A 26,359-nucleotide genomic window follows, 5' to 3' on the forward strand; every position below is an offset into this window, starting at 1 on the left:
GGTTTCTATCACTAGGCAGAAGTAGTGGTACTTTATGTCCTAAATCATGAATATATGATTTGTCCTTGGCATGCTCTAACAATTTTGTTTTCTTTCCGTGGAAGTTTGTTATTGCATCATAGGAATGGAAAATGTAGATTGGTGATATCACACAGGTGGGTATCTATAACCTTGAGAATTTCACATGCAGGTGGGAATTTTATCAGGTGGGAATTCACTTGAGTTCTCAGACATCAGCCATGGCCCTATAAATACAGTTCAGAAGAGACTCTGACTTCTGGACACTGGGAAAACCCTTGACCATGAGGTTGGTCCTGATTTTTGGTGCCCTTTTTGGGCATATCTACTGTCGAGAAACATTTGTGGGGTAAGTTATGCTTTCTGGTGCCTGCTAGGAATTTTGGTTTACCTGATTTATGGAGCCTCTCACTTGATTATTGCAGAACAATGGGTATTCAGTGTTAGCATTTTCAGAGACGTTCTTTTAGATTTTGGGGCATGGGTAGTGGAAATACTTGGAGTGGGGTGATCAAAAAGGACATGAATGACATTTAATGGAAAAAACAAACATGGAAACTAAACACACATAACCCTATTCCCCTCTGTCCTTACACATTTTTCTCTCTGATCAGAATGTAAGGATGATAGACATCAGTGTAAAGGAAGTTGCTTGGCCATTTGTCTCGGTCCCCATGTCAGAGAAAGTGTTTCAGTTACTCCCCAACGCCCTCTTCCCCACCTTTCTGGGCTCATCATACTCCACGTTAGCACTTGTCCTCCCGTTCTTTCCATCTAGTGCCACGGTGGTTGAACCTCATGGACTGGGAGGATCAGACCTGCAAATTTCAGCCAAATTCTTCTCATGGCTAGATAGCAGCATTTACACAGTTTTTGTTTTATTGTCCAACTCCCCCAGCTCCTTTTTCAGTTTTGCACAGCAACCCAAAGGGTTACTAATCCTTTGAACACATATCAGGAAACAATAATGTTACTTTTTTTGTGACTTCCCATTTTAAAAGAGGCTTCCTGGAGTCGGTGCATTAACCAAAAGGAACGAAACTCAAATGCAGAAATTTTTAGACTGTGTGTGGCAGGTGGATACTCCGAGGCAGGAGACCGTTGAAGATCTCACATTCTATCACTTATGTATTCCAGTAGAGTTCACTGGAAATTACATGGGGCTTGGTTTCAGAAGACTAGGATTCTGGTCCCTCTCTATGGCTTGTTGTATCAGTCCTTTCCCTACTGCACAAATGGACCAGGCAGTGACTTGGGAGAAAGATATAGAGGCAAAACCTCTGTGACCAAGGAAAAGGCTATTAATAATCCAGCTCTACTGCCCAACCCTTCTCCATTTGCTTGTTTTGAGACTCTCTTTATTACCAAAATGTCCTTAATACCTTTATTCCCTGCTATAAGTGTATATATGGGTATGTATGTAAAGAAAGGCACACTTTGATTTGTGTGGGTCCCAAATGTCCCCAGCCTTATCCCAGGTTTGGATGGCATGAGAAGGGTTTGGAGATGGAATTCTGATACTTCTTCAGTTGACAAAACAACAACCAAGGTCTTCATACATGTGAATTTGATTCTTCTTACAAGCACCAAACCAATTATTCCATTTAATATAAAACAAAACAAAAGAAAATTTAGTTCTGAAAAACAGGAACATACAAATTTTAAAGGCCAAGGCTTTATAAGCAGCAGGTATTATTGACAAATAATCCTCAGTTAAGGAAATGTAACATGAATAGCAAGCTTTCTACTAGGAGCTCACACACTTCTTAATTATTATTTAGACAATATTTCCTTTGGGAAAATAAATCCATTTTATCAACTCCTCATGCTGGGGATGTGGGCCAGCACACAATTTATTAATTTCTCAGTTGTTAAAGGAAATAATGGACTGTTGCATTTTTATATGCACAGATTACAAGGAACAGAAAGTAAAAGGAAACAGTGTCCAGATTTTGCTTTTACGATTATATCTGTTGTTCAATATTCTTTAGAGATCAAGTTCTTGAGATCATACCAAGAAATGAAGAACAAGTTAAGAACCTGGTAGAATTGGAAGCTGAAGAACATCTTCAGGTATCTGTCCTGATAGTGGGTCTCTGTTTTCTAGAGTAAACACTGTTAGACACAATGATTAAGATCTCTTATGGTAGGATACTAGCCTGTTACACAGGAGACCTGGGTTTGATTCCCAGCCCATGCACCGCACCCCCCCCCCCCCAAAAAAGCACAAAAGACCTCTTACTTTGGACTATATCTTGTTGCCATGGATGTAGTGTGGAATGCTAACTCATGAAGCTGGGAGTCAGAAGATCTGGGTTCTAATACTAACTGTGTGGTGTTGGGCAGGTTACCTACTTCCCTCTGTTTCATTTTTCCCTTCTATAATATGGGCATAAATGCATATAGATATCTATATTACAGGCTGATCGTAAGCATAAAAAGAGAGGTCAATGTGAAGGTTACTTTGAAAAATTGTTGAGTACCTTTAATGCATTACTTCCTCAAATAATTATAGTGTTAATATCCTATTGTAAAATGAGTGGGATCACTTGAATACCAGCTTTTTAAAAAAAACTACCATAGTTTAAAAGAATCATTTCTTTCAGCCAGTTTTAATATCTAATGATGGGGTAGAGGGAAATATGACATTTTCTGATGTCTGGATATTTAAAAACTCCTGTTGCGCTATCATAGTGATTCTGCAATGGTTCTGGTCTTGGAGGGCTCAAGATAAAATAGATACAAAGTGATTTCTTAAAATGTATCAGTAGTGAATTGTTAATTTCCCTGGAAATGTTCCCTGTTCATTTCCTAGACCTGGCCTTTTTATCCCTTTCAGCTTGATTTCTGGAAATCACCCACCATCCCAGGGGAAGCAGCCCATGTCCGAGTTCCCTTTGTCAGCCTCCAGGCAGTCAAAATATTCTTGGAGTCCCAGGAAATTGCTTATTCCATCATGATTGAAGATGTTCAGGTAAATTACCCCACAGATCATTCTTCCAGAGGCTTGCTGGTACACATGAACTGAAGGTCCATCCTCTTTTATCCTTGGATACCTTTCGCCAGGGAAGGGACCTGTGGGTGCCACCAGGGCCTTCCAATGGTCTGGTTTACTGCAGGGTGGACAGGGAGGAACTGTTCCTCTTTCTTTTGCATTTGTTGCCATAGAATATGGTAACGAAGAATTTATGGGAAAGGGCAAAGGAGAGGCTATAGCATGAAATATAAAGTGCAAACTGAAGGGTGTTAGTCAAAGTTGGGAAAAGCAAGCTGTACTTTCTTTATTTTTTTTTAACTGGAGATTATCCAATTAAGCCCTGGAAATCATGTGTTCCCAGAAAGGTAGAATGAACCGTAAGACAAAGTCAGACCACCCTGACGGTGCCTGCTGTCCACCACGAGACGGACTGTTAACCTATATCTGCAGCATTGGACTGTCCAGAGGCCCCATTAAAGTTCCACCTCCTTTTAGATCAGGATACTTGTTTCGCTGTAGTTCTTAGAAGTTTGATCAGGGCTGTGTCAGAATAAGGGAAAGGCATGACCCCAAAGCCTACATGACAGAAAGAGGAAAGTTTGGTACGAGAGACCTGAGTGTCACCATTTTTTTCACAATCTTAGGGTGAAATGGATTGCTATAAATAAATTATAGACAAATTTATTTATGTTAGGTTCTATTGGACAAAGAGAATGAAGAAATGCTATCTAATCAGAGAAGAGACCGAAATGGTTACTTCAACTTCGGGGCCTACCATACCTTGGAAGAGGTAAGTGTTTCAAAATGAACATCAGAGAAATAGTCCTTTCTCTCCTTCCATGACAAGGCCTATACTTCCTCTGGCGATTTAATGACTTAGAAATTATTCTCATCTTATTTCTGAATTTTTTCAAGTTTCTCTAGGATTTCACGGCCTCTTATCAGTGTTACTGGCTTCATGTCTGCTCCTGCTTAATTGTGGGATCTGCCTATCCCAACAGCCACCCACCAGTTATTTTGGAAGTACCCAGTAGTCTCTTAAGTGAGCTTACAAACAGTCCTCTTATGCTCATGCTCTTCCCGCCAAGGTCGCTGGCTGATGTCTGACCTGCGCTGCTCATGAAGCCATTTGAGAGTTGTGCTTCCTGGTTGCCATTAACGAGGGGAGCAGAGGCCACCTTGATACCTCTGATTTTCATCCAAAGATGGGGTTTCCCAACATGTCGGAGGCTCCAAGACCTCCTGGTAGTGAAGTCAGGCAGTCTCTTCTTCCTTGCTTTGTTGGTTCTTTGAAAAATGCCCCTCTTCTTCCACCTGGGTCACATGCTGTCACCTGGGCAGTCTGTTTTTGCTTCTTTGTGACATAATTCTTTTTGGGGACCTACAGGAGTCTAGTTGCACTAAATGATTTGGAAGATGAGGCTAGAGGGTGCGGCTCGGTTTAGAGAGAAATAGAACAGAAATAGAACAGAGAGAAATAGAACCAGAGGAGATAGCTGGTAGGCACAGATCCCCCCCCAACTAGAGGTTCTAAAATGCAAACAGCTTTGAAAACAACTTTCACACATATTTGGAGATAAAACCTGACTCATCTGAACTCAGCGGGGGACAAAATCTGGCCTGGCTTGACAAGCTCATTTGTTACACTGCCGGAAATATTAATGTGTTTGCATATGGAACAATGGCCCCTGTCTAATACACAATATATGCTTTCAGTTACCTTTTTAACCTCTCCCCCAATTCTGCATTTGAAAGATATATGTCCCCAAGAGTTTCTCATAAGGGACAGTGGACCACGACAGAGTAAGGAAAAATGAGAGTAGAGGAAGCAAGATGCTGTCTTTCTCCTCTGCCTCTGGCCCTACAAACTGACATTTGTGTCTGCTAAAGAGCTAATGGTGATAAAAGCTGGAGGAGCTGATTTCTCCCCGTTAATTCTCCACATATGCCCAGACATGTCTCAGGATTTCAATTAGCTTTGAAAATATGAGCCAGGGTAGCCAGTGGCTGAAGTGCATCTGACGCAGGCGTCCTATTGTCCCCTGGCCTGAGCTAGCAGACCTGTATTTTGTAGTGCCTGCCTCTAAATTCACTTGTGTGTGTGTGTGTGTGTGCCACTATCATTTCTGTTCCTCTACTAGTGAAGTCGAGGAGCTTTACCTTCTTGCTGGGTTGAGAAAAGACTTAGGCAAACTAGAAAAGTGCCATTTTGTTTTAAGCCCCAAACTCGAAAGAGTCTGCTCTCCTGCCGCAAAATGGCTTCTTTTCCAACTCCCGCAGAGGCTGGACGACTCAACATCTCTTAGGTTTGATTAAAATATCCCGATTCGTAAGGCATCAGCCAACTGCCTTCAACACTTTTTCCTGAGGGAATGTGCATGGGGGGTGGGGGTGGGAGTCACTAATGGATGACTTTTTAAAATCTTATTTATTCACTTTAAACATTCCAGATTTCCCAAGAAATGGATCACCTGGTGGCTGAGTACCCTGGCCTAGTGAGCAAAGTCAATATTGGCTCTTCTTTTGAAAATCGGCCCATGAACGTGCTCAAGGTACACCGAACAGCAGCGGTTTTGCCTTGTGATGCTTCTAGAATCCCTCTCTTCCCGGCTGGGCTCTGCCTGCAGAGCGGCGCCCGGTTTGCTTCCCCTCCCCCACCCTCCCTAACCGGTCCTTGCTGGTTTGGCAGATCCACCTCTCACCGCCTCACTCCCCCCTTTCTTTTTCCTTTTTCCTGCGCCAGCTGACGCGGGTCTGCAGGAGTGAATTAATGCTCTCGCCTGGCTCGATTGGCTCGCGGGGAACGGCAGCGAACGCGCCAATGGGAGCCGAGGGCGGGGGAGGTGGCGCAGGCCCAGGGGTGCGCGGGGGTGGGGAGGCATATTTTAGCTAATCAAGATAGGACTTCTGCGCCTTTTTTCTTTTCCATATTTTCCTTCCTTTTCCCCCTCTCCCGACCCCTGTTTTTTTTTTTTTCAACCAAGACAAGGGGGGTGGGGGGGGAAGCGCGGAGTACCTGCTTGGGCCGCATTTTTAAAAAGGTACCGCTCCCGCGGTGTGCGGAAGGAAGGCTGGTTACCAAACCTCAAAGGGAAAGAAATACCCTTAAACGTAGGCATTTTCAGGCGATAGTGAATAAAGGTTAAGGTTTTACTCCAACCTGTAACCTCTCACAGTCTTAGTGTTGATAATTTCAAGCATTTTTACAATGCCGTGGAAATGATTTCCCTAGATTTCCTAGAAAGAGTTTGTTAAGGAAAAAAAAAAAGTGGTAATGTCACAACTCCCAGCTAAATTTGGAAACGTTTTGGCTGGGAACCAACTGACTCATTTGGGACAGATGGGTTTCTCAAGAGCTTTGCTCCAAAGCAGGCCCAGGAGGAGTGGTTTGCTTACTTCTTGACACTGGGATACGTTTGCTAACGTTTACTACCCTCCATCAGTCCTTTTCGTTTCCACTTTCCTGTTTCTCCAACTGGGTCACTAAATCCCGGAGTCTCCTTTCCCGTGGATTTTCCTGGCTTTCCCTTTTCCAGGATGGTTCGGTGATTGAGAATGTTATGTACTTTTCAAAGTGCCTGCTTTTTACATTTGAGCTCTTTGGGGGGAAAAGGCACTTTGAACCAAACTCTCTAAAGCCATGAATTGTTATTTTTAGTGAAAATTTGCATTTCTCATTTACCTTAGCTGTTATGTTTAGAATGCTGAACAGAGATAGGAGTTGATGATGCAAAAATAATCTTTTCCTCCCCATTTACTGATTCAATTGGCAAAGCCACTGTTCCAAATAAAACTAAGTCATGTAGATGATAAAATTAAAAGTCTGGAAAGCACCTCCAGAGTCTTCCAATCGTGTTTTTAGGTTATCACAAGCACTTTTTTAAATTGCAAAAATAACACACTCATTGCTTACGTTTGGAAAATAGAGAAACAAACACACATACAAAAAGGAAAATCTCTGTAATTCTAATTCCCTAACTATGAGATAATAGCTATTAACATGTTTTCTATTTTCTTCTCTTCCTACCTCCCCTTCTCCCTTTCTCTCGTATGTGTATATATGGATATGTGTGTGTATATTTTATTTAAAAAAATTAAAATGGCATCAATATATTAAAAGAAAAACCTCTTTTTTTCCCAATTACAACGTAGGATAAACAATTTTTCATGTCATTATATTATTTGCAATGATTTTTTACAAACATCAAAGAAGAAAATGTCTAATGCCACACTTGTGAGTCTGCATTTAATTTTACATTAAGGAAGGAAACAAAAAAATCACCTTAAATGAGAAGAGTTAATTGACAGGGTCGGTATTTAAATTTCCTCCTTCTCTTTCAATCCCATCAAATATAGAAAGGAGGACAGAGAAGGACAGGGGAGCGGATGGCATGAGGTACCAGCCACGGAGGACCCATTCACATTTTGAGGCTTGTTTTTGCAGTTCAGCACCGGAGGAGACAAGCCGGCCATCTGGCTGGATGCTGGGATCCATGCTCGCGAGTGGGTTACACAAGCTACTGCATTGTGGACAGCAAATAAGGTCATTTTGCCTAAAATTTTCCGATTAGCTTTTCTTTCTGGGGTCAGGACCCATCTAATCACATAGCAGCTCCTGTGGTCTTAAAGGTGCAATGATCTCAGCCCCATGCCCTTCTCCAGTTGCATAGGCAGGAGATAGACCCATCCAACATTTTTTGGTATTGCCCACCCCCACCCCACCCTGGCCCCCTGGCACGCTCCCCCTGTGCTGGCCACTCTGTGAACGCTTGAATGACACCCTGAGTTGGAGGAAATCAAGAGGTTGGCAAGTAAGTACTCTAGGAGTAAGATTTCAGCATAGCAGACTAGAGAAAAATTGCTCTGCTGTCCAGAACTCTGAGGGCTGAGACATAATAGAAATCTGTCAAGTCACAAAGGGGGCTCAGAGGGAAAATATAAACAGGTCCAAGAAGGGTTTACTTTGACATACACATCCAAAGTGGATTTAGTTAAGGGTGTTTGGGTTGTTTTGAAAAGTTCCCAAATTTGATTTTGAAGTCAGGGTGTAGCAATATCTCTTTCTTTAACATGTACCTTGGAATTAGAGTCAGGACACGGGGCTGGTTGTGACCTAGTCCAGTATTTCTTAAGTATTTCAAAAATGACATGCTATAAATCATAATGTTAATTCATGAGCAAAGGAGATCAATTCACATCAGATCATTCAAGCATGTGCAACCATGTGCATACTGACTGATACATTTTTTTCCCTTCAATTAAAATGCAGTTACCTTTAGGGTATTATGAAATGGATATTTAACGGTTGAATAATAATGCCTTAGGATGGCTGAGCACAGGAAATGAATAAATTTTAATCCAGCAGAAACTTCAACTACTGCAATTGATCTCAAGTAAAATGTAATTCCCCAAATGGAATTTAACTGGTTCTCTGTATCTTTAGAAAAGCCTTGGCATATTTAAGTAATCAGATGTTGGTTGTGAGTGCTTTTGGAAAGCTATCCTGTGTGGTGATTAAGGAAAACTAAAATTTTTCTTTGGTTCTTGGGTGGTATAAAAGATCCTCTTTAGCCACATACACCATTGCCCACAATTGCCGAATACCTGCCAGAATTAGTAGGAAAAGTGCTTCTGTTTTATGGAGAGAACGGATAAGTCTAACTGATTTATTTAATATAAGTAAATTATTCAAACCAGAAGTAAAATGATAGATTCTGGTACATTAAATGTATTAAAACTGCAGGAGACAGGGCTGCATTGTACTTGGAATACTCTCATTGACCAACAGTGATCTCTAGTTCACATTGAAAAAAAAATCACATTGCGTTAATATGCTCTCCCTGAATTCCTTGGCTAAAGTGGGATGTGGAGTTGACATGTACGTTTTCTCTTCCCAGATTGCCTTTGATTATGGAAATGAGCCATCCCTCACTTCCATTTTGGACACAGTGGATATCTTCCTGCTTCCTGTCACAAACCCCGATGGTTATGTGTTCTCCCACACCAAAGTAAGCTTTGACTTTTTCTTTTCTTCAACAAGGCTCTAAGGAGATGTGCAGGCACTTCAAAAACAAATGAAAGTAACCTTTCTGTTCTTGATTTACCCTACGTCGATGCCTAATCTCTCAGTAGTGGCCTTGAATGGAGGCGTATAGCGGAGTTTATAATCACGGCTTATTCTAACACATCATGACTTTACATATTGCGGGGTCAGAGCTGAATTCAGCTGTTATGCTGGGCTCCCAGAGCTCAGTGTTCCCCAGGAGCCACCTAGGAGATTTCTTTCAATTATCTTTGCGTGTTTGTGGTAGGATTGATAGAAAAAAGGAGGCAGAGGTTACCTGCTGACAATTAGATGGTAGCAGGATTTAGGTAGAAAGTACAATGCATCTAACATTTCATTTACAATTTGTAGTAGAAATCTTCCGTAATGTCAGTTAAAGGAGTTATGTAGTGTTTTTTTTCCCTTTAAAATCTCATTAACAAAACACCATCGTGGCAACCATGACCCCACGCATATTAAAAATGAGTCAGAGCTTCATGTTTATTTTTGGCTAGAGTTGACTGTGGTAGTATTTGTCAACGCATGTTCAAAGACTCCTGCTGATATTAGTGCCAATCCCCTGACATATTCTATGAATAAAGGGTTCCAGAGTCAAGTCTGGGAAATACTATCCACTCTACCCCTTTCTTGGGGATTCATAAAAAAAAAAAACACATTAAAGCATTTGAAAATTCGTAAATGTTCTGAAATAAATTAACCTATCTAATTCCATGTTTTCCCAAAATATGTAGTCTATCACAGAACCTCCTGTCCCCCCCACTCCCTGCTTTTTTTATTTGTTAACATTTAACAGAACTGATGTTCTGTGAAACATGGTTTGGCAAGTATTCTTTTGAGGAAATAGGGGAATATCCATTTCTTTTCTCATTCAGTCAGCAGAGAAACTCCAAGCAGAACTGTGTTGCAGGATAATCGGCACCTCTTGCCAGCAAGGGAAATTAGTTCAATTCCAAAGGGGCCTTCCTGGGAGGGAGCAAGGGAAATTAACAGAATTCTAAAGGGATCTTCTCTGCAGATGAAATGACTGTCTTTTCTTTTCTCCTTATTATTTTTTTTTTTGGTTGGATTTTTAAGAATCGTATGTGGCGGAAGACCCGGTCCAAGGAATCTGGAAGCTTATGCATTGGTGTTGATCCTAACCGGAACTGGGATGCAGGTTTTGGAGGTGAGCCTAGGGACTTGCACCAGGGATGGTCAACTAGCTACAGGGTTTTGTATTGCTCTGCAGTGCTGTCAGCCTGCTAAACCCATTCAGGATTCAAGTCATTTAAAAACCTGTTTGAAAAACACTTAACTAAATTCCCTTCACGGGTGCGCAGTGCTGTCACAGACTCTGAGCAGCATTTAATATATTTGTCTCACATTTTGGTTTTCCCACAAGCTGCAGCCTGGCTCGGCTTTTGAGCTGCGGGAGCAAGGCTTTGCGTAATGGCGGGAAGCTTCAGGAAGCCTTGAACCCACCACTAGAGGGGGTTAGGCGCTATTCACTGGAGAAGCATTACATCATCTATGGATGCTTCGAGAAAGAAAACTAAAAAGAATTACAAATAGAACTAAGAAGAATTACAAAAAGAAGAAGTTTCAAATCCATTTGAAAATAAGATATCTGCTTGCTGCTCTGGCTTTGCTATTTTTCAGATTTCAGTGGCAGGCTGGTTCGTGTGCCTCCTTTGTGCTTTCGAGCACCATGTTAAAACCCTTTATGTTTCACTCATAGAATTGTAATTTGTTTGTTTTCCTCACTTGGCTATGATAACAGTGAGGTTAGGAACTGAGTCTTTTTTCACTTTAGTGTTTCCAACACCTAGCTCGGTATTTGGAAGATAGAAGGCAATCACTAAATATTTGTAAAGCAAGTGAATTCATCAGTGCAGGGAACCAAGAAAGGACACACCAGGGAATTGTGAGAGGATATGGATGCGTGGCAACTTCATTCATTGCTTTTACAAAAAAATTTTAGTATAGGAAAAAAAAATTGAAGCATCAATCAGATTCAAAATATTGAACAATGCCCAGCAATTCAATGTCAAGAATGTAGTTATTCCTATAACATAATCTTAAAATAAAGTGACAGAGGTTGTATCCATTCATTATCCATATAATTTAGCAACCCTGGAAATCTTAGCCTCTGCCTGTCCTTTCAGAGGTTCTCTATTATTTGGAGTCCTGACCTAAGTGAATCTACTTCAGTGATCATGAGAAACTCTCATTGCTGAGAGAATTTAGGCTGAAGGTCCCATCCTAAAAAGTGGCTTTGTTGTCAAATGTAGTTGTAATTTCTTTACCAGAGAAAGGTTGCCTTTGCAGTCGTGGCTTTGTGATTTAGAGTGCAGATGCAGAGAATCTTCTACTCTTGGAGTCTAAGAACTGGAAAAGATCCCAGAAATGAACTTGCTAAACTCCCACCCAAATGCAGGAATTCCATCCATAATATTAAATCTAGCTTCTCTTCCAGCGACTCCCACAGAGAGGAGATGATCTAATTTGATAGCTGTTTCTGTTTCTATAGAGGAACTTTTTTTTTTTTTTTTAAAGAGAGATGTAGCCAGAATCACTTATCACTTCAGTTAGACTTCCTGACTATGGCTTAGGTAGTGACTTGATCTAATACAATGACAATCTTGCTCTGAATTCCAGAGGAGGAACTTGATGTGTGGTAACTGCCTCCATAATAGTGCCTTCTAAAAGCTCACTGTTGTCACTGGACTTCTGCATTCCACCAGGACCTGGAGCCAGTAACAACCCTTGCTCTGAGTCATACCATGGACCCAGAGCCAACTCTGAAATTGAAGTGAAATCCATCGTGGACTTCATCAAGAGTCATGGAAAAATCAAGGCCTTCATTACCCTCCACAGCTATTCCCAGCTGCTGATGTTCCCCTATGGGTATACATGTACCAAGTCAGATAACTTTGATGAGCTGGTGAGTTTCTGAAACTTAATTTCGGTTCAGCAACAAATGTCCAATGTGTGGACAGCTAAGTTTCAGTCATAAAGTTAGGTACTGGGATGGGGGTGTATGAGTGATAGATTATGAAGATGAATGGGACGTAAGTCCAATCGTTGTAGACTTATGCAGGGAAGTGCATAAGCAGGGAAGTGTTTCCATGTGCTTTATTTTGCTTAAGAAATAACCACTTGGATTTGGACCTGAGGATTTTTGATCTGTAGACAGGTGCTCTGTGCTAATCAATACCTTGTCCCAGCTCCTTGCCTAATACTTTCGTGTTGTCTTTGGACCTCTGATCTGCCATTGCGATGCACTAGTGTATGATGTTGCGGGTAAAATGCTCACTTCCCTAACTTTATGCCTTCCATCATCCTTCCAGTTTCAGGAGTAGGCTGGCTGGTGGCAGCCTTCTTCAGATGGTACCGTCTCCAGGGGCTGTTTACAGTTGAGCTACAGCTATCCCCAACTGAAGAGAATGTACAGATATTTCCAATTTGGCTTTTAGGTTTGAAACCCATTTGTTAGGGATAAACCCTCAGATGGGACCTTTTGGTCAATTTTATCTTCAAATCCATTATTGTCAGGCAGCCCCAGGCAAAAATGGAATAGATTATTCCAACTCAGCTGTATCTTCCATCTCATTATCTGGATTTTAGCCCAGTAGGGCAGTTTTAAGGGTTTGAGGGTACATTCAGAGTTGAATCAGGAAAAAAGAATTTCAGAATTGGAAGGAACCTTAAAAGTAGTTTAAATAGACCTCAGTAACCTCAGATTATTCAAATCTGGTGCTCCGATCCCTGCCAGATTGTCTTCCACCTATGATTGAATACTTAAGCATGGGCAGCTTCCTGCCTCCAAGGGAGCATATTCCAAATCCAGGCAGGTTTAATTCTTAGAATTCTTCCTTCCCCAGAGTTGACTCCTTCTTCCTATAGTTTTCACTTACCAGCCCTGGTTTATTGATTAGCTTCTTCGAGTAAGTTTATTTCCCTTTGAGAGGCAAATCCATTAATTACTTGAAGACCAGTAACTTGCTTCTCCTAAGACTTGTCTTATCCTTATTTAATATCTCCAATCCTTTCAAGCACTCACAATATGGTCCCATGTGACCTCAGAATGTGGCTTATTTTGTCTGTGTTCTTCAAGGGCAGCTCCCAGAAGTGAATGTAAAATTTGTGTTGTGGGTTAACCAGCACAGAGCAGAGTGTGAACATAACTGCCCTCATCCAGACAGCACAGTTTTGCATACACAGTTGAGGGTCACATTAGATTTTTGGCAGAGGCACTGTTGACTCATGTTGGGCTGTTTGACAATTGAAACCCCCAGGCTCTCTGAGGATTCTGCTGAGCCAGGTTTCCCCCATCTGGTAATTGTATAGTTGTTTTCTTGGACCCAAGTTCAAGACCTTACATTTATCCCTAGCAAGGACAGTAAAGCCTCAATCAGTCAAAATTGGAACTCTCAAATAATGGAAAACATTTTGCTGAGCTCTACTTCTTGGAAAAAGAGACACTCGCACGGAAATAAGCCAATGTAAGAGTCTAGTAAAAAAAAAAAATCAACTTCCTGGGTACATCTTGGGGTCAGACACATCCTATTTAGGCTCTTAGACCCATACTATTTCTATCCATACTCCTGAACAAGGAATATTGAAAACACCTGGATGATCAAATAAATAACTAGTCTTTATCTTGTATTTTCAAAGCCAACAAAAGTGAACTTGTGCTTACTTTTCAAGTGAAAATAGTTGAAACAAGCAGGATGTTGTGCTTAAGTCGCAATTAACCAGAGACTCTGGTTAATCATACCACCCCATTCTAAATTCTGCTATTGGTTGTCTGTTCTCCCAACAGATAAGTGTTAACCATTTACCTTTCCTTGGCTCTCTCACTCTAGGATGAAGTAGCCCAAAAAGCTGCCAATTCTGTGACGAGCCTGCATGGCACCAAGTACAAAGTTGGACCCATCTGTTCAGTCATCTGTAAGTATCTAATACGCTGGGGATTTTTACAAGTGATTTGCTAAGATGGTAGGCACCATGTGAGTTTGGACAAAGCCTTTAAATGCCCTAATTTGAAAGGCATAGGCTTTTATGCATGGAGCTCAACCCATCCAGCTTCCCTCAGTAAAACTAGGTCTCCATGAGATACTTACTATGCGATATCTAGAACAAAGAACTTCCTAAATATTTGTGCTTTGTGCTGCGTTCACTGAAGTCCTTATGGCTCTCTTTGCCTAAAGATGGATGTTAATCAAACTTGGTCCGAACACATGGTCTTTTATTAATTTTCCCTTGCTTAGCTGAAGGGGCTTATGCTCTAGGTAATCCCATTGAACTATATACCTGGGGACAGAATAATTGTAACTCTTTAAGTGGACCCACAGGGTCAGTGAGTAGACTCTATTGCAGCCATTTATCCATGTGAGTATGGGAGACAAGGAGGACCAGTCAGAAATAAGGGAAAAGTCAGGAATAAGTCTGGGGAGCCTACCATCAGAAGTTTGGAGACTCCTCTGTCTCAAGATAGCAATGGATTGGGATTAAAACTAGAAACTATTGCAGTGCTATGAGAAATCCTAATGTATTCTTGAGCAGATTCTGAATCCTCCCCAAGGCACAAGCCCTTCCTCATGGACAAAGCAAGAAATGCCACACTGTACAGTTGAATGCCCAGGAGTTCCGTAGGGCTTCTATATTCAAAAATCCTTTGGAAACAAATGCCTCTTGCAATCACCGATTCTGTCCAACATACTTTTATTAAGCGTCTATTATGTGCTAAGCATTATGCCTGATGCTGGAGACACAATGAACTCACAAATAACTCACTGCATAATCTGGGAGATTAATAGGAAAACAAATGAAATTTAGTATGATATGAGCATTACTACTAATGTATTAAACATTAATGTAAACAGCTGGTACAAAAGTATTAAAAAACTGGGGTGATTTAACAATAGCAGAGATAGTCAGGAAAAAACTTCATATAAGAAGAGGGCAGGGTTTTTTTGAGGTCATTCACCAGGAAGCTAGAGAAGGACAAAAGGATTCTGGTTAGTTAATAAGTAAAGTTATAGAAGTATGGAATTGTTCTGGAAACTACAGATTATTTTGGAACAGCTGGAATGAAAGGGGTAAAGAGGGGAATAGTAAAAATTAAGGACTTTGTGCACCATGTTAAGGAGTATAGATTTGGAACCCAAATGATTCTAGAAGCCATTTTGGAATGCTAGCAAATTTTTAGCAGGGCAGGGAGCATTGAGGCTTTAATAGTGCTTTAGATAAAACACATTGACAGCAGTTTGGAAGATGGAGTAATGATGAACTAGAAGCAGGGATGACCTGAGTGGAGGGGTGGGAAGAGTTCATTTGAGAGATGATGGCCTAATTAGAGCAGTGCCAGGGAGGATGGAGGGGATATATATATAGGAGGTAAAAGCAAAAGTCTTTCGTCATTTAATGGAAATGGAGAGTTCCTCACTGAGGGGCATTGGGTGTGCCATTAACTGAGAGAGAATCCAAGAAGGTGAACAAAGGGATGGGGTTGGAGAGATAATGCATTTAGTTCTGGACCTATTATGATTAATACTTGTGGGATTTTCAGGTGGAGATGTCCACAGGGTTCTGGTCTAGGTGGTCCTGGGATTCTGTGGAGTAGTTGACATAGAGAGAGTGATGAGAACTGGAGAGCAAAGAGTATGTGGAGGGGGAGAGCCATGGGCGGAGGATGGAGCAAGGTGTATAGACCACAGAAGGGGTTAAAAGCAAGGGGAAATGACTCCTGAATCATTATTTTGACATTTCTTTTAGTGTCCGGTCTCTTGGAGCAGCCAAAAGGGAAAACCTAAAATTGTGGAATTGTAATCCATACCAAACTCTAAAATCTGTTCTATAACTAACTTTTGTGGTGTGCTTTGAAATTTATTGCTTTTTTGTATATATATTATTTTTCACAATTTAAAGAATGCGAGGGAGGGAGCCATAGGAGAATTAGGCAGAGTAGCAGAGAACCCTGGATTATTTCAGAAAACAGGGAAAGAGCAATTGTTAAAAATGAGGTAGACCAGGAAAAGGCCAAATAAGACAAGGACAGGACGCTTTCCATTTGGTTTTCATCACTAGCTTATTGATGATCTTAACCAGAGCAGTTTCAGAAGAGTGGTGAAGGTAGCTGGAGGATTGCGTGGTAGGGGAGAAAGTGGAGGCAGGGTGACTAGGCTGCTCTTTAGAGGAGGAGTGTGAGAAGGTAAGGAGAGAGAGAAATGGAAGGCTTTGTTTTTGAGATGAGACATAAACTTCTTGACTGTAGGAAAAGAACCAATACGGAGTGAGAGAAGGAAGATACAGGAAAGAAGGAATGACCAATAAAGTACAGTTCCAGAGTTGAGGAGAGAAGGAACAAGAAGGGAATAAGCAAAGATCTATGGAGGTGTGCAGAGGTGGGTACATCAGGCTGAACAAGAGGAACGTGTCTTCAGATGGGCTGCGGGCGTGGATATAGAAAAGTTTGTAGAAGTGGTGGTGGGAATATGAGGAAATGCACTCCTGCTGGTCATGGTTTTCCTAATGGAAGTCTTGGAGAACAGAGGCGTATGATTTTACTCACTATATCTAGAATACAATGTAAAGGCAAAAATTACTAATTATTTGGTAATATTACAGATTATGAAGGTGTCTTTTTTTTCACTCTAATTATAGTTTGTTTTTTTGGAGGGGTTATTGCAATGCATTTTAAAACATTGTAAGAAAAACCCAATGATCATCATATTTTATCATTTTAAATTTTTCTTATTTTTTTATTTAGAGAAATTGTAGGTTTACAGAAAAATCATGCATCAAATATAGGATTACCATGCACCACCCTATTAGTAATAATTGTGTTGATGTGGTACATTTGTTACAATTGATGAAAGCACGTTTTAATAATTGTACCATTAACTATAGTCTATGGGTTAATTTAGAGGTCAATATTTGTGTTGTGAAGTTCAATGGATTAAAAAAATGTTGTTCTAGTAGCATATGCAACCTAACATTTTTCTTTTTAACCATATTAAAATATATAATTTAATGCTGTTAATTATTTTCACAGTGTTGTGCTACCATCCCAACAATCTATTACCCAAACTTTTCCATTGTCCCAAATAGAAACTCTGTGCATTTTAAGCCTTAACTTCCTATTCCCTCCTCTCACCCCTTCTCCCTGGTAACCTATATTCTTGATTCTGACTCTATGAGTTTGCTTACTCAAATTATTTCATATCAGTGGAATCATACAATATTTGTCCTTTAGTGTCTGTTTATTTCAATTCAATGTGATGTCTTCAAGGTTCATCCATGTTGTTGCATATATCAGTCAGTACTTTATTCTTTTCATGGCTGAATAATGTTCCATTGTGTGTATATACCATATTTTGTACATCCATTGGACACTTTGGTTGTTTCTGTCTTTTGGTAGTTGGGAATAATACTGCTGTGAACATTGGCGTGCAACAATGTATTTGATTCCCTGCTTTCAGTTCTTTTCAGAGACACCTAGAAGTGAGATTGCCAGGTCATATGGTAATTTTGTACTTAGTTTTCTGAGGAATTGCAGACTGTCTTCCACAGTGGCTAAAACATTTTACATTCCCACTAGTGTTCCCATTTCTTTACATCATCTCTAACACTTATAATTTTCCATTTTTTAATAGCAGCTATTCTGGTATGTGTGAAATGGTATCTCATTGTGGTTCTGAATTGTATTTTCCTGATGGCTAATGATGTTGAGCGTCTTCTCTTTTTGCCCATTTGTATATTTTCTTTGGAGAAATATCTATTCTGGTCTTTTGTCCATTTTTAAATTGGGTTGTTTGTCGTTTTGTGGTTGTGTTGAAGGGTTTCTTTACATATTCTGAATATTAAGCACTTATTGGATATATGGTTCTCAAATAATTTCTCCCATTCTGTAGATTGTTTTACTTTCATGACGAAGTCCTTTGATGCACAGGTGTTCTTAATTTTGATGAGGTCTCATTTATCTGTTTTTTTTCTCTTTTGTTGCTTGTGCTTTGAATATAAAGTCTAAGAAACCATTGTCTGACACAAGGTCCTGAAGATGCTTCCCTATATTTTCTTCTAGGAGTTTTATAGTTTTGGTTCTTATCTTTCAGTCTTCAATTCGTTTTGAGTTGATTTTTGTATATGGTAGGGTTCCACCTTCATTCTTTTGTGATTGGAGATTGAGTTTTCCCACACCATTCGTGGAAGAGACACTTCTTTACCAATTGAGTGGTCTTTGCCCCTTTGTCAAAAATCAGTTTGTCATAAATGTGAGGGTTAATTTCTGAATTCTCCTTTTTATCCCATTCGTCTGTATGTCTTTCCTTGTGTCAGTACTAGGCTTTTTTTTTTTTAAATGTGAAATATAACATATATATATAAAAAAAAAAACCCTGATAAATTTCCAAGTACATTTTAGCAAATAGTTATGAAACAGATTTTAAAGTTTGGTATGGGTTACAGTTCCAGGAATACCATGTTGTTTTTGATTACTGTGGCTTTGTAATAAATTAAAAGATCTGAAAATGTGAGTCTTCCAACTTCGTTCTTCTTTTTGGAGGTAGCTTTAGTTATTTGGGGCCCTTTAACGTTCCGTGTAAATTTGATCATTGGCTTTTACATTTCTGAAAAGAAGCCTGTCATAATTTTATTGTGATTGTGTTGAATTTGTAAATCATTTTGGGTAGAATTGACATCTCAACAATATTTAATCTAATCCATAAAATGTAATATCCTTTCACTTACTTAGGTCTTCTTTGATTTCTTTTAGCAGTGGTTTGTAGTTTTCTGTGTACACATCCTTTACATAATTGGTTTAGTTTACTCCTAGATATTTGATTAATTTAATTGCTATTATAATGGATTTTTTTCTTGATTTTTTTCTTCAGATTGATTATTACTAGTGTATATAAACAGTACGGATTTTTGGGTGTTGATCCTGTATCTTGCCATTTTGTGGAATTCATTTACTAGCTCTGGAAGGTTTATTGTGGATTTTTCAGAATTTTCTATATATAGGATCATGTTGTCTGCAAATAGGAAAGCTTTACTTTTTCCTTACCAATTTGAATGCCTTTAATTTTTTTTTCTTGCCTTGTTGCTCTAACTAGATCTTCCAGTACAATGTTGAATAACAGTGGTGACAGTGGGCATCCTTGTCTTGTTCCTGGTATTAAAAGAAAAACTTTCAGTTTTTCACCATTAAGTATGATGTTAGCTGTGGATTATTTCATGTGTGTCCTTCATCATTTGAGGAAATTTCCTTCTGTTTCAGGCTTTCTGGTGTTTTTATCAAGAAGGATAGTGGATTTTGTCAAATGCCTTTTCTACATCAATTGAGATGATCATGCAGTTTTATTCTTACATTATTTAATGTGCTATACATTAATTTATTTTCTTATGTTGAACCACCTTTACACATCTGGGGTAAAACCCACTTGATCATGGTGTATAATTCTTTTAATGTGCTCTTAGATTGGGTTTGCTAGTATTTGTTGACGATTTTTGCATATATATTCATAAGAGATATTGTTCTGTAATTTTCTTTTCTTGTGGACTCTTTATTCTGCTTTTGAATTGGAGTGATCTTGGCCTCATAGAATGAGTTAGGTAGTTTTTCCTCCTCTGAGCAGGATTGTTGTTAATTCTTGGAATGTTTGGAAAATTCTCCTGTGAAGCCAACTGGTCCTGGGTTTCTTTGTTGGGAGGTTTGTGATTTCTCATTCAGTCTCTACTTTGTATTGGTCCGTTGAGATCTTCTGTTTCTTCCTGAGTCAGTGTCTTCTTTCTGAGTCAGAGTCAGGTAGTTTGTGTGTTTCTAGGAATTTGTCCATTTTATCCAGCTATCTAAGTAGTTGGATTACAGTTGTCCATAGTATTCTCTTATAATCCTCTTTATTTCAATGGAGTTGGTAGTAATGTCCCCCATTTCTTTCCTGATTTTAGTTATCTCTGTACTCTCTTTTTCTTTATCAGCCTAGCTAAAGTTTTGTCAGTTTTATTGCTCTTTTCCAAGAATCAACTTTTAGTTTTATTGATCCTTCCTATTGTTTTTAAGTCTCTGTTTCATTAATCTCTACTCTTATTTTTGCCATTTCCTTCCTTCTGCTTGCTTTGGTTTTAGTTTGTTCTTTTTTTTTTCAGGTTCTGTCGGTTTTGAGGTTAGATCTCTGACTTGAAGTATTTCTTCTTCTTCTTCTTTTTTGTTTTTTGTATCAAAAATGTTTAATGGGATGGTGCCCTACTCATCTTGCTTCAGTGGACTTTTAATGCTGCTTTGTTCTGAAGGAGCATCCTTCTATAAGCCTTGCTTTTCTTCCAATAGGCTAGCAGAGAACAGTGAAACAGCCAATACACAAAACTACTGTCTGTGCTTGGCTAAAGACTTTGATAATTTGATAGTATCTTGGGTATTTCATATCCATGAAGTAGGAATTGGGGTTCTGCACCAGGTGTTTCTTCTTGTGTTTGCTCTTCTCTTCTGGGGAGGGATGAAGGAGGACCTTTGCAAGAGGTATGGTCTTGTGGGGAGGTCATCACTGCCAGACAGGAGTATTTCTTCTTTTCTCTCTCTCTCTTCTCTTTGCATGGGCAGGCACTGGAAATCAATCCTGGGTCTCTGGCATGGCTGGCGAGAACTCTGCCTCTGCATCACCATTGCCCGCCCTGTTTCTTCTTTCTAATCTAAGCATTTTTAGCTGTAAATTTTCCTCCCAGCACTGTTTTTGCGACATCCCATATGTTTTGGTATTTTGTATTTTCATTTGTCTCAAGATATTTCCTAATTTCCCTTTTGATTTCCTCTTTAACCCATTGGCTTTTTGACAGTACCATGTTTAATTTCCACTTATTTCTGAATTTCCCATTTCTCTCTCTGTTACTGATTTCTAGATTCATAATATTATGGTCAGAGAAGATGAATTGTATGCTTTCAGTATTTTTGAATTTATGGAGACTTGTTTTGTGACCTAAGATATGGTCTATTTTAGAGAATTATCCATGAAATCTCAATAAGAATGTGTATTCTATTGTTGTTGGGTAAAGTATTCTATATATATCTGTTAGGACTAATTGGTTTAGAGTATAGATCAAGTCTTTTATTTATTGATTTATTATCTGTCTAGTTGTTCTATTATTGAAAGTGATATATTAAAGTCTTCTACTGTTAATGTAGAACCATCTTTTTCTCCCTTCAGATCTGTTAGTATTTGCTTCATATATTTTTAGGCTCTGCAGTTAGGTGTGTGTACATTTATAATTGTTATTTTTTCTTGTTGAGTTGACCCCTTTATCAGTATTTAATGACTGTCTTTGTCCCTGGTAACAGTTTTTGACCTAAAGTCTATTTTATATGATACTAGCATAGCTTCCCCAGCTCTCTTTTGTTACTACTTGTGTGGTATATTCTTTTCTATCCTTTACTTTCAACCTATTTTTGTCTTTGAATTTCAGGTGTTCTCTTGTAAACCACATGTAGTTGGGTCATGCTTTTTTCCTATTCTATCAGTCTCTGCCTTTTAACTTCAGAGTATATCCACTTACTTTCAATGTAAATGGATTAAACTCTAATAGAAGTTGGTAGAATCAGTATTATTTACCAATAATGAAAGACTTTCTTCCACTGTTTTGCTGTTTAGTTGTTGTAAGTCTTATGCTATTTATGTCCCTCAATTTTTCCATTTATGACTTTATTTGATTTTTTGTATTGTGCATGTTATTTGTTTGCTGCTGGAATGCTATATACCAAACAGAATGGCTTTTAAAGGGGGAATTTAATAAGTTGATAGTTTGCAGTTCTAAGACCGTGAAAATGTCCCACTTAAAGCCAGCCTATAAAAATGTCCAAATTAAGGTGTGAACAAGAGGTTACCTTCACTGAAGAAAGGCCGATGAAGTTCAGGGTTTCTCTCTCAACTGGAAAGGCACATAGTGAACATGGCGATGTCTGCTAGCTTCCTCTCCAGGCTTCTTGTTTCTTGAAGCTCCCCTGGAGTCATTTTCCTTCTTGATCACCAAAGGTCTCTGCCTGCATGGGCTCTCGTGGTTCTCATGGCTCTCTTGTGGCTCTGTTGTCATTCTCCAGAATGCTTCCTCTTTTGAAGGATTCCAGTAAACTAATCAAGATCCACCTGGAATGGATGGAGTCACATCTCCCTCTAATCAAAAGTTAATACCCTCAATTGGGTGAGTCACATCTCTAATCAGATTTCCAACCTAAGGTACTGAGTAGGGATTAAAAGAAAAGGCTGCTTCCACAAAATGGATCAGAATTAAAACTTGTTTTTTCTAGGATACAAAACCCTTTCAAACCAGCATAGTACCATATCAAGTCCCTTCTCATTTCTATCAGGATATATTTTTCATCTGTTTTCCTTGTGATTACCATGGGGTTAAAATTTAACATCCTAAATATATAACAATCATGTTTGGTTTGATACCAACCTGACTTCAATAGCATACATAGACAGTGTTCCTGTACCCCCCTGTCTCTCACTAAGGGGCCACCGGCCAGTTCCAGACTGTCTGGGCACAGGATGAATGAGGGACCAGGAAGGGCACCAGGAGCTTCTTCCACAGCTTCCCAAAGCTGCACCTTCTTGACCTGCTCAGCAAATGCAGCTCTTCACCTAACTGTCCTTCACACTCTTTCCTGGATGCTGTACAGTGTTCTCCTGAATTTCTGAGTTTCACAAGAGTTGAGTCAGACATTTTCTACCTGGTTAGTAGTTGTTCTGGTGGAGTGACTGATTCTTGGACCTTCTTATTCTGTTATCTTCCCACAATTCTTTTTTTTTTTTTTAATATTTTTATTGAGAAGTCTTCACACACATGCAGTCCATACATGGTGTACAATCAGTGGCTCAGAATATCAACACATAGTTGTGTATTCATCACCATGATCATTTTAGAATGTATGCATCACTCCAGAAAAAGACATAAAAAGAAAAAAGTAAAAGCTCATACATACCGTACCCCTTACCCCTCCCTCTCATTTATCACCAGTATTTCAATCTACCCAATTCTTACTCTTTATCTCTCCCCCATTAGTTATTTATTTTTTAATCTCTCTCTTTTTTTTTACTCATCTGTCCATACCCTAAATGAAAGGACTACCAGCCACAAGATTTTAGAATCACACAATCACACTGTAAAAGTTGTATCGTTACACAATCGTCTTAAAAAAAATCAAGGCTACTGGAACACAGTTCAACAGTTTCAGATACTTCGCTCCAGCCACTCCAATACACCATAAACTAAAGAGGGATATCTATATGATGCATAAGAATAACGTCCGGGATAACCTCTTGGGTCTGTTTGAAATCTCTTAGCCACTGACACTTTATTTTATCTCATTCCTCTCTTAGATTTCTTTTACTTTTATTTTATTTCTTTGACATATATTCCCAAAGCAAGATTATCAAGTCAAATAGAATGAAAAGCTTTATAGCTGTTATGTATTTTTTTAGGTTCTTGTCTGGGAAGACTGATTTGCTTATACTTGGACATCCTCCATATGGGATAGACTTCCCCTTCAGCTGGGGAAATCCCTAGGAAGGAGAGTCTTCTACTGTGGAGGTAGAGAGGTAGGAGTGGACCTAGCTCCAAGCTTGGAACCATGATGGCAGCTTCAGGCTGAGGAGTGAGTGGCTTTCTATGGTTGGAAACCACTGAGTGGAGGCTAGAATACAAAATGTCAGGATGGCACCATATTTCCCCCAAGAGCCTCACGTTGGGGTCTCATCCATTTTTACCCTCTTTACCAGAAAGTATTTACACATAAAGTGACCCTGGAAAGGCTGAGGCTTAGCATATATTTTCCTTGGTGAGGTCAAAGATGAGTAGAGGAAATTGAAGATCTTTCTAACAGGCAAAACTCAGACTAGCCGTGGGTTTTGGAACCTGAACACTAAAGGTCAAGCAAGTTCTGGATGCATCTATGCCAGAGCTGATTCTGTTATTCTGGCCTCATTTCAGTCTGAACAACCAGTGCATCAAAGAACCAGTCCCAATTAAATACTCTTTCCCTCCTGCCCTAGCTTGATATGCAGTTCTGAGTTGTGCATCTCCCTCCTCACTCCACCCAAGAAGTGGCTGTGCTTCTGTAATGGATGAGACATTTCCTGTGCAGTTTCTTATCTGGAAAGGGCTTTGAGGAGCTGCCCTACAGTAGGTGTTTGGTCCAGGAGAAGTTACTTGTGTATTATCACAGGGAGGGGTATGGGGGACAACACATACACCTTGGGGACAGAGACCTGGGTTTGAGATATAGCTCTGCTACTTTGGGACCAAGTTATTTTGGGCAGGTCACTCATCCTCTCTTGGTTTCTTCATCGTTGAAATGGGTTGTAGAGAGCCTCAAAAGATAGAAAGTAGAATAAAAGTGTTCACTACCTCTAAAGCATTATATAAATTTTCGTTGTTAGTTTTTCCCAGTGAACCGGTGTCCTCCAGGAGCCTCTCATCCTTAATATGATCCAGCCTTTTTGATAGGCTCCTAGCCATTCATTTGATAATGATGGTCATCAGTATCTTTGCTTCTTCACTTAAACTCTCCAAATCTCAGTTTCATCATCTGTAAAGTGGGAATAATACTAGCACCTACCTACCTCATAACCAAGCTGGGGATTAAATAAACCAATTTACAGTAAGTATTTAGCATAATGCCTAACACATTTATTAAGAACTTAACAATTGTTATAATTGTAACCATTATATTTTCCTATTTAATTCTCACTGCCATGTGAAATAAATAGTATTATTATTCCTATTTAACAGATGAAGCACTCAGGCATCAGGGAGTTTAATTTGCCTTGGGTCACCCAGCTAATGATTTGTTGAGTCAGGGTTCAATCTGAAGGCAGTATTCTGCCCAATATGAATCTGTAGTGGGATAGCTTGGTTCATGTAAACTCACCAAAGATGTGAGCTAGTAATTTGGTACCCGAGCAGATTCAGTTCAAATCAGCAACTGGTTAGCCTTTGTTATTTAACAGGCATTAACCATAGCTGCTGTGGGTGAAGGCACAGACACAACTTACAGTAGTTCACAGAATCAAGTCACAGTACTAAGTACTAACCCTAATCTCCCTGGTATGGGCCTCCCTTCTCTTCCCCTTCACGCAGCCGCATTCTTTAGGAATTAGGTGGCTTCCCCCATTTCTGTCCTAGCTGTGCCCTCTACCTACCCTCTACCTTCCCTCCCTGGGAGAGGCCTCAGGGTTGGTCTGTTGCTCACCTTTTTACAGTCATCATTGTCTCAAGTCTTCCTAGGCTAATGCCATCTTCTTTCATCAGCTGTCACATCAGCAGCAATTATGCAAGTCTCAGGTGCATGTTTGCTGTTTTGGTTTAACCCATCACGTACAGGTGCTGGACATATTATTTGAAAATAGAGCAGAGCCTGTTCCACCCTTATCCTGAAAGTCCCTCGGGAGCAGGGGGCCAAATCTCTAACTCTGTCATCCTTCCAACCCCCACTGGAGAAAACAATGTCTAAGCCTAGCCTCAGTCTAAAGAAGAACTTCAGGAAGTGGTGCCAATTAGGAGGGGAGGCAGGATTCCAAATGGGTGGGTATGGCCAGAGGCTCTTAGGAGCACCAGGGGAAGACTAATAGAGTATCCGTTTGAATAAGACCTTTTGCTTTCAGAATAATTCTTGTATTTTTTCATAAGCTTGACCTCTTACTAACCTATCCTGGCTGTCATGATCCACGCTTATAGGGGCTTAGGCATAACCACACTTTATTCTTATTTGCCCTTCAGACCAAGCCAGTGGAGGAAGCATTGACTGGGCCTATGACTTTGGCATCAAATACTCATTTGCCTTTGAACTGAGAGACACTGGTCGCTATGGCTTTCTCCTACCAGCTGATCAGATCTTACCTACAGCTGAAGAGACCTGGCTTGGCTTAAAGACAATCATGGAGCATGTGCGAGACCACCTATATTAGAGCTCAGAGGAGTAAACATTAAAATCTCTCTGATTTGAAGCAAAGTCGGGTTGTGATTATTCCTTTTTCTAATCCTGATCTGTGAGCTCTGTTTTTCCACGTCATGTTGCCCTAAAACACAGCAAGTCCTTCATTTTTTTGTTTTCATTTTTAGAGAATGCATTATTAGTTTATGTAATCAAACCCATGTAGTTAAGACCTTACATATTTAATACAGTGCATTACCCATGTACAAAAGGAAAAAATGAATGTTTCTAGACCGATATGGCTATTAATTTCTGTACAATGCCAACTCAACACAGTACAACTGGATACTTTTTTCCAAAGTTGACAGCCCAGCTGAAGTTTCCAAAAATTCAAATT

General features: G+C 39.7%; 1 protein-coding gene and 1 pseudogene across 1 annotated transcript; one reads left to right on the top strand and one right to left on the bottom strand.

Annotated features, from left to right (window-relative positions):
- Nucleotides 1-223: 223 nt before the first annotated feature.
- CPA2 (carboxypeptidase A2) lies at nt 224-26,040 on the top strand. Its single transcript, XM_077132063.1, has 11 exons — nt 224-367; nt 2,010-2,091; nt 2,858-2,992; nt 3,690-3,785; nt 5,446-5,547; nt 7,440-7,538; nt 8,893-9,003; nt 10,134-10,224; nt 11,783-11,982; nt 13,907-13,991; nt 25,809-26,040. Exons 1-11 carry the CDS (start codon nt 303-305, stop codon nt 25,994-25,996), a joined length of 1,254 nt encoding a protein of 417 aa, XP_076988178.1. The 5' UTR covers nt 224-302; the 3' UTR covers nt 25,997-26,040.
- LOC143659317 (small ribosomal subunit protein eS27-like pseudogene) lies at nt 20,312-20,470 on the bottom strand (annotated as a pseudogene).
- Nucleotides 26,041-26,359: the final 319 nt, after the last annotated feature.

The sequence above is a fragment of the Tamandua tetradactyla genome, chromosome 1 (assembly GCF_023851605.1).
Source record: "Tamandua tetradactyla isolate mTamTet1 chromosome 1, mTamTet1.pri, whole genome shotgun sequence".
NCBI classification, from domain to species: domain Eukaryota; kingdom Metazoa; phylum Chordata; class Mammalia; order Pilosa; family Myrmecophagidae; genus Tamandua; species Tamandua tetradactyla.

Bases quoted from the DNA above. Each gene is read 5' to 3' on its own strand.
- CPA2 (XM_077132063.1), top strand. From the start codon at position 303: ATGAGGTTGGTCCTGATTTTTGGTGCCCTTTTTGGGCATATCTACTGT. The intron at 3,786-5,445 runs GTAAGTGTTTCA...TAAACATTCCAG, and splicing joins CCTACCATACCTTGGAAGAG to ATTTCCCAAGAAATGGATCA. The intron at 9,004-10,133 runs GTAAGCTTTGAC...TGGATTTTTAAG, and splicing joins ATGTGTTCTCCCACACCAAA to AATCGTATGTGGCGGAAGAC.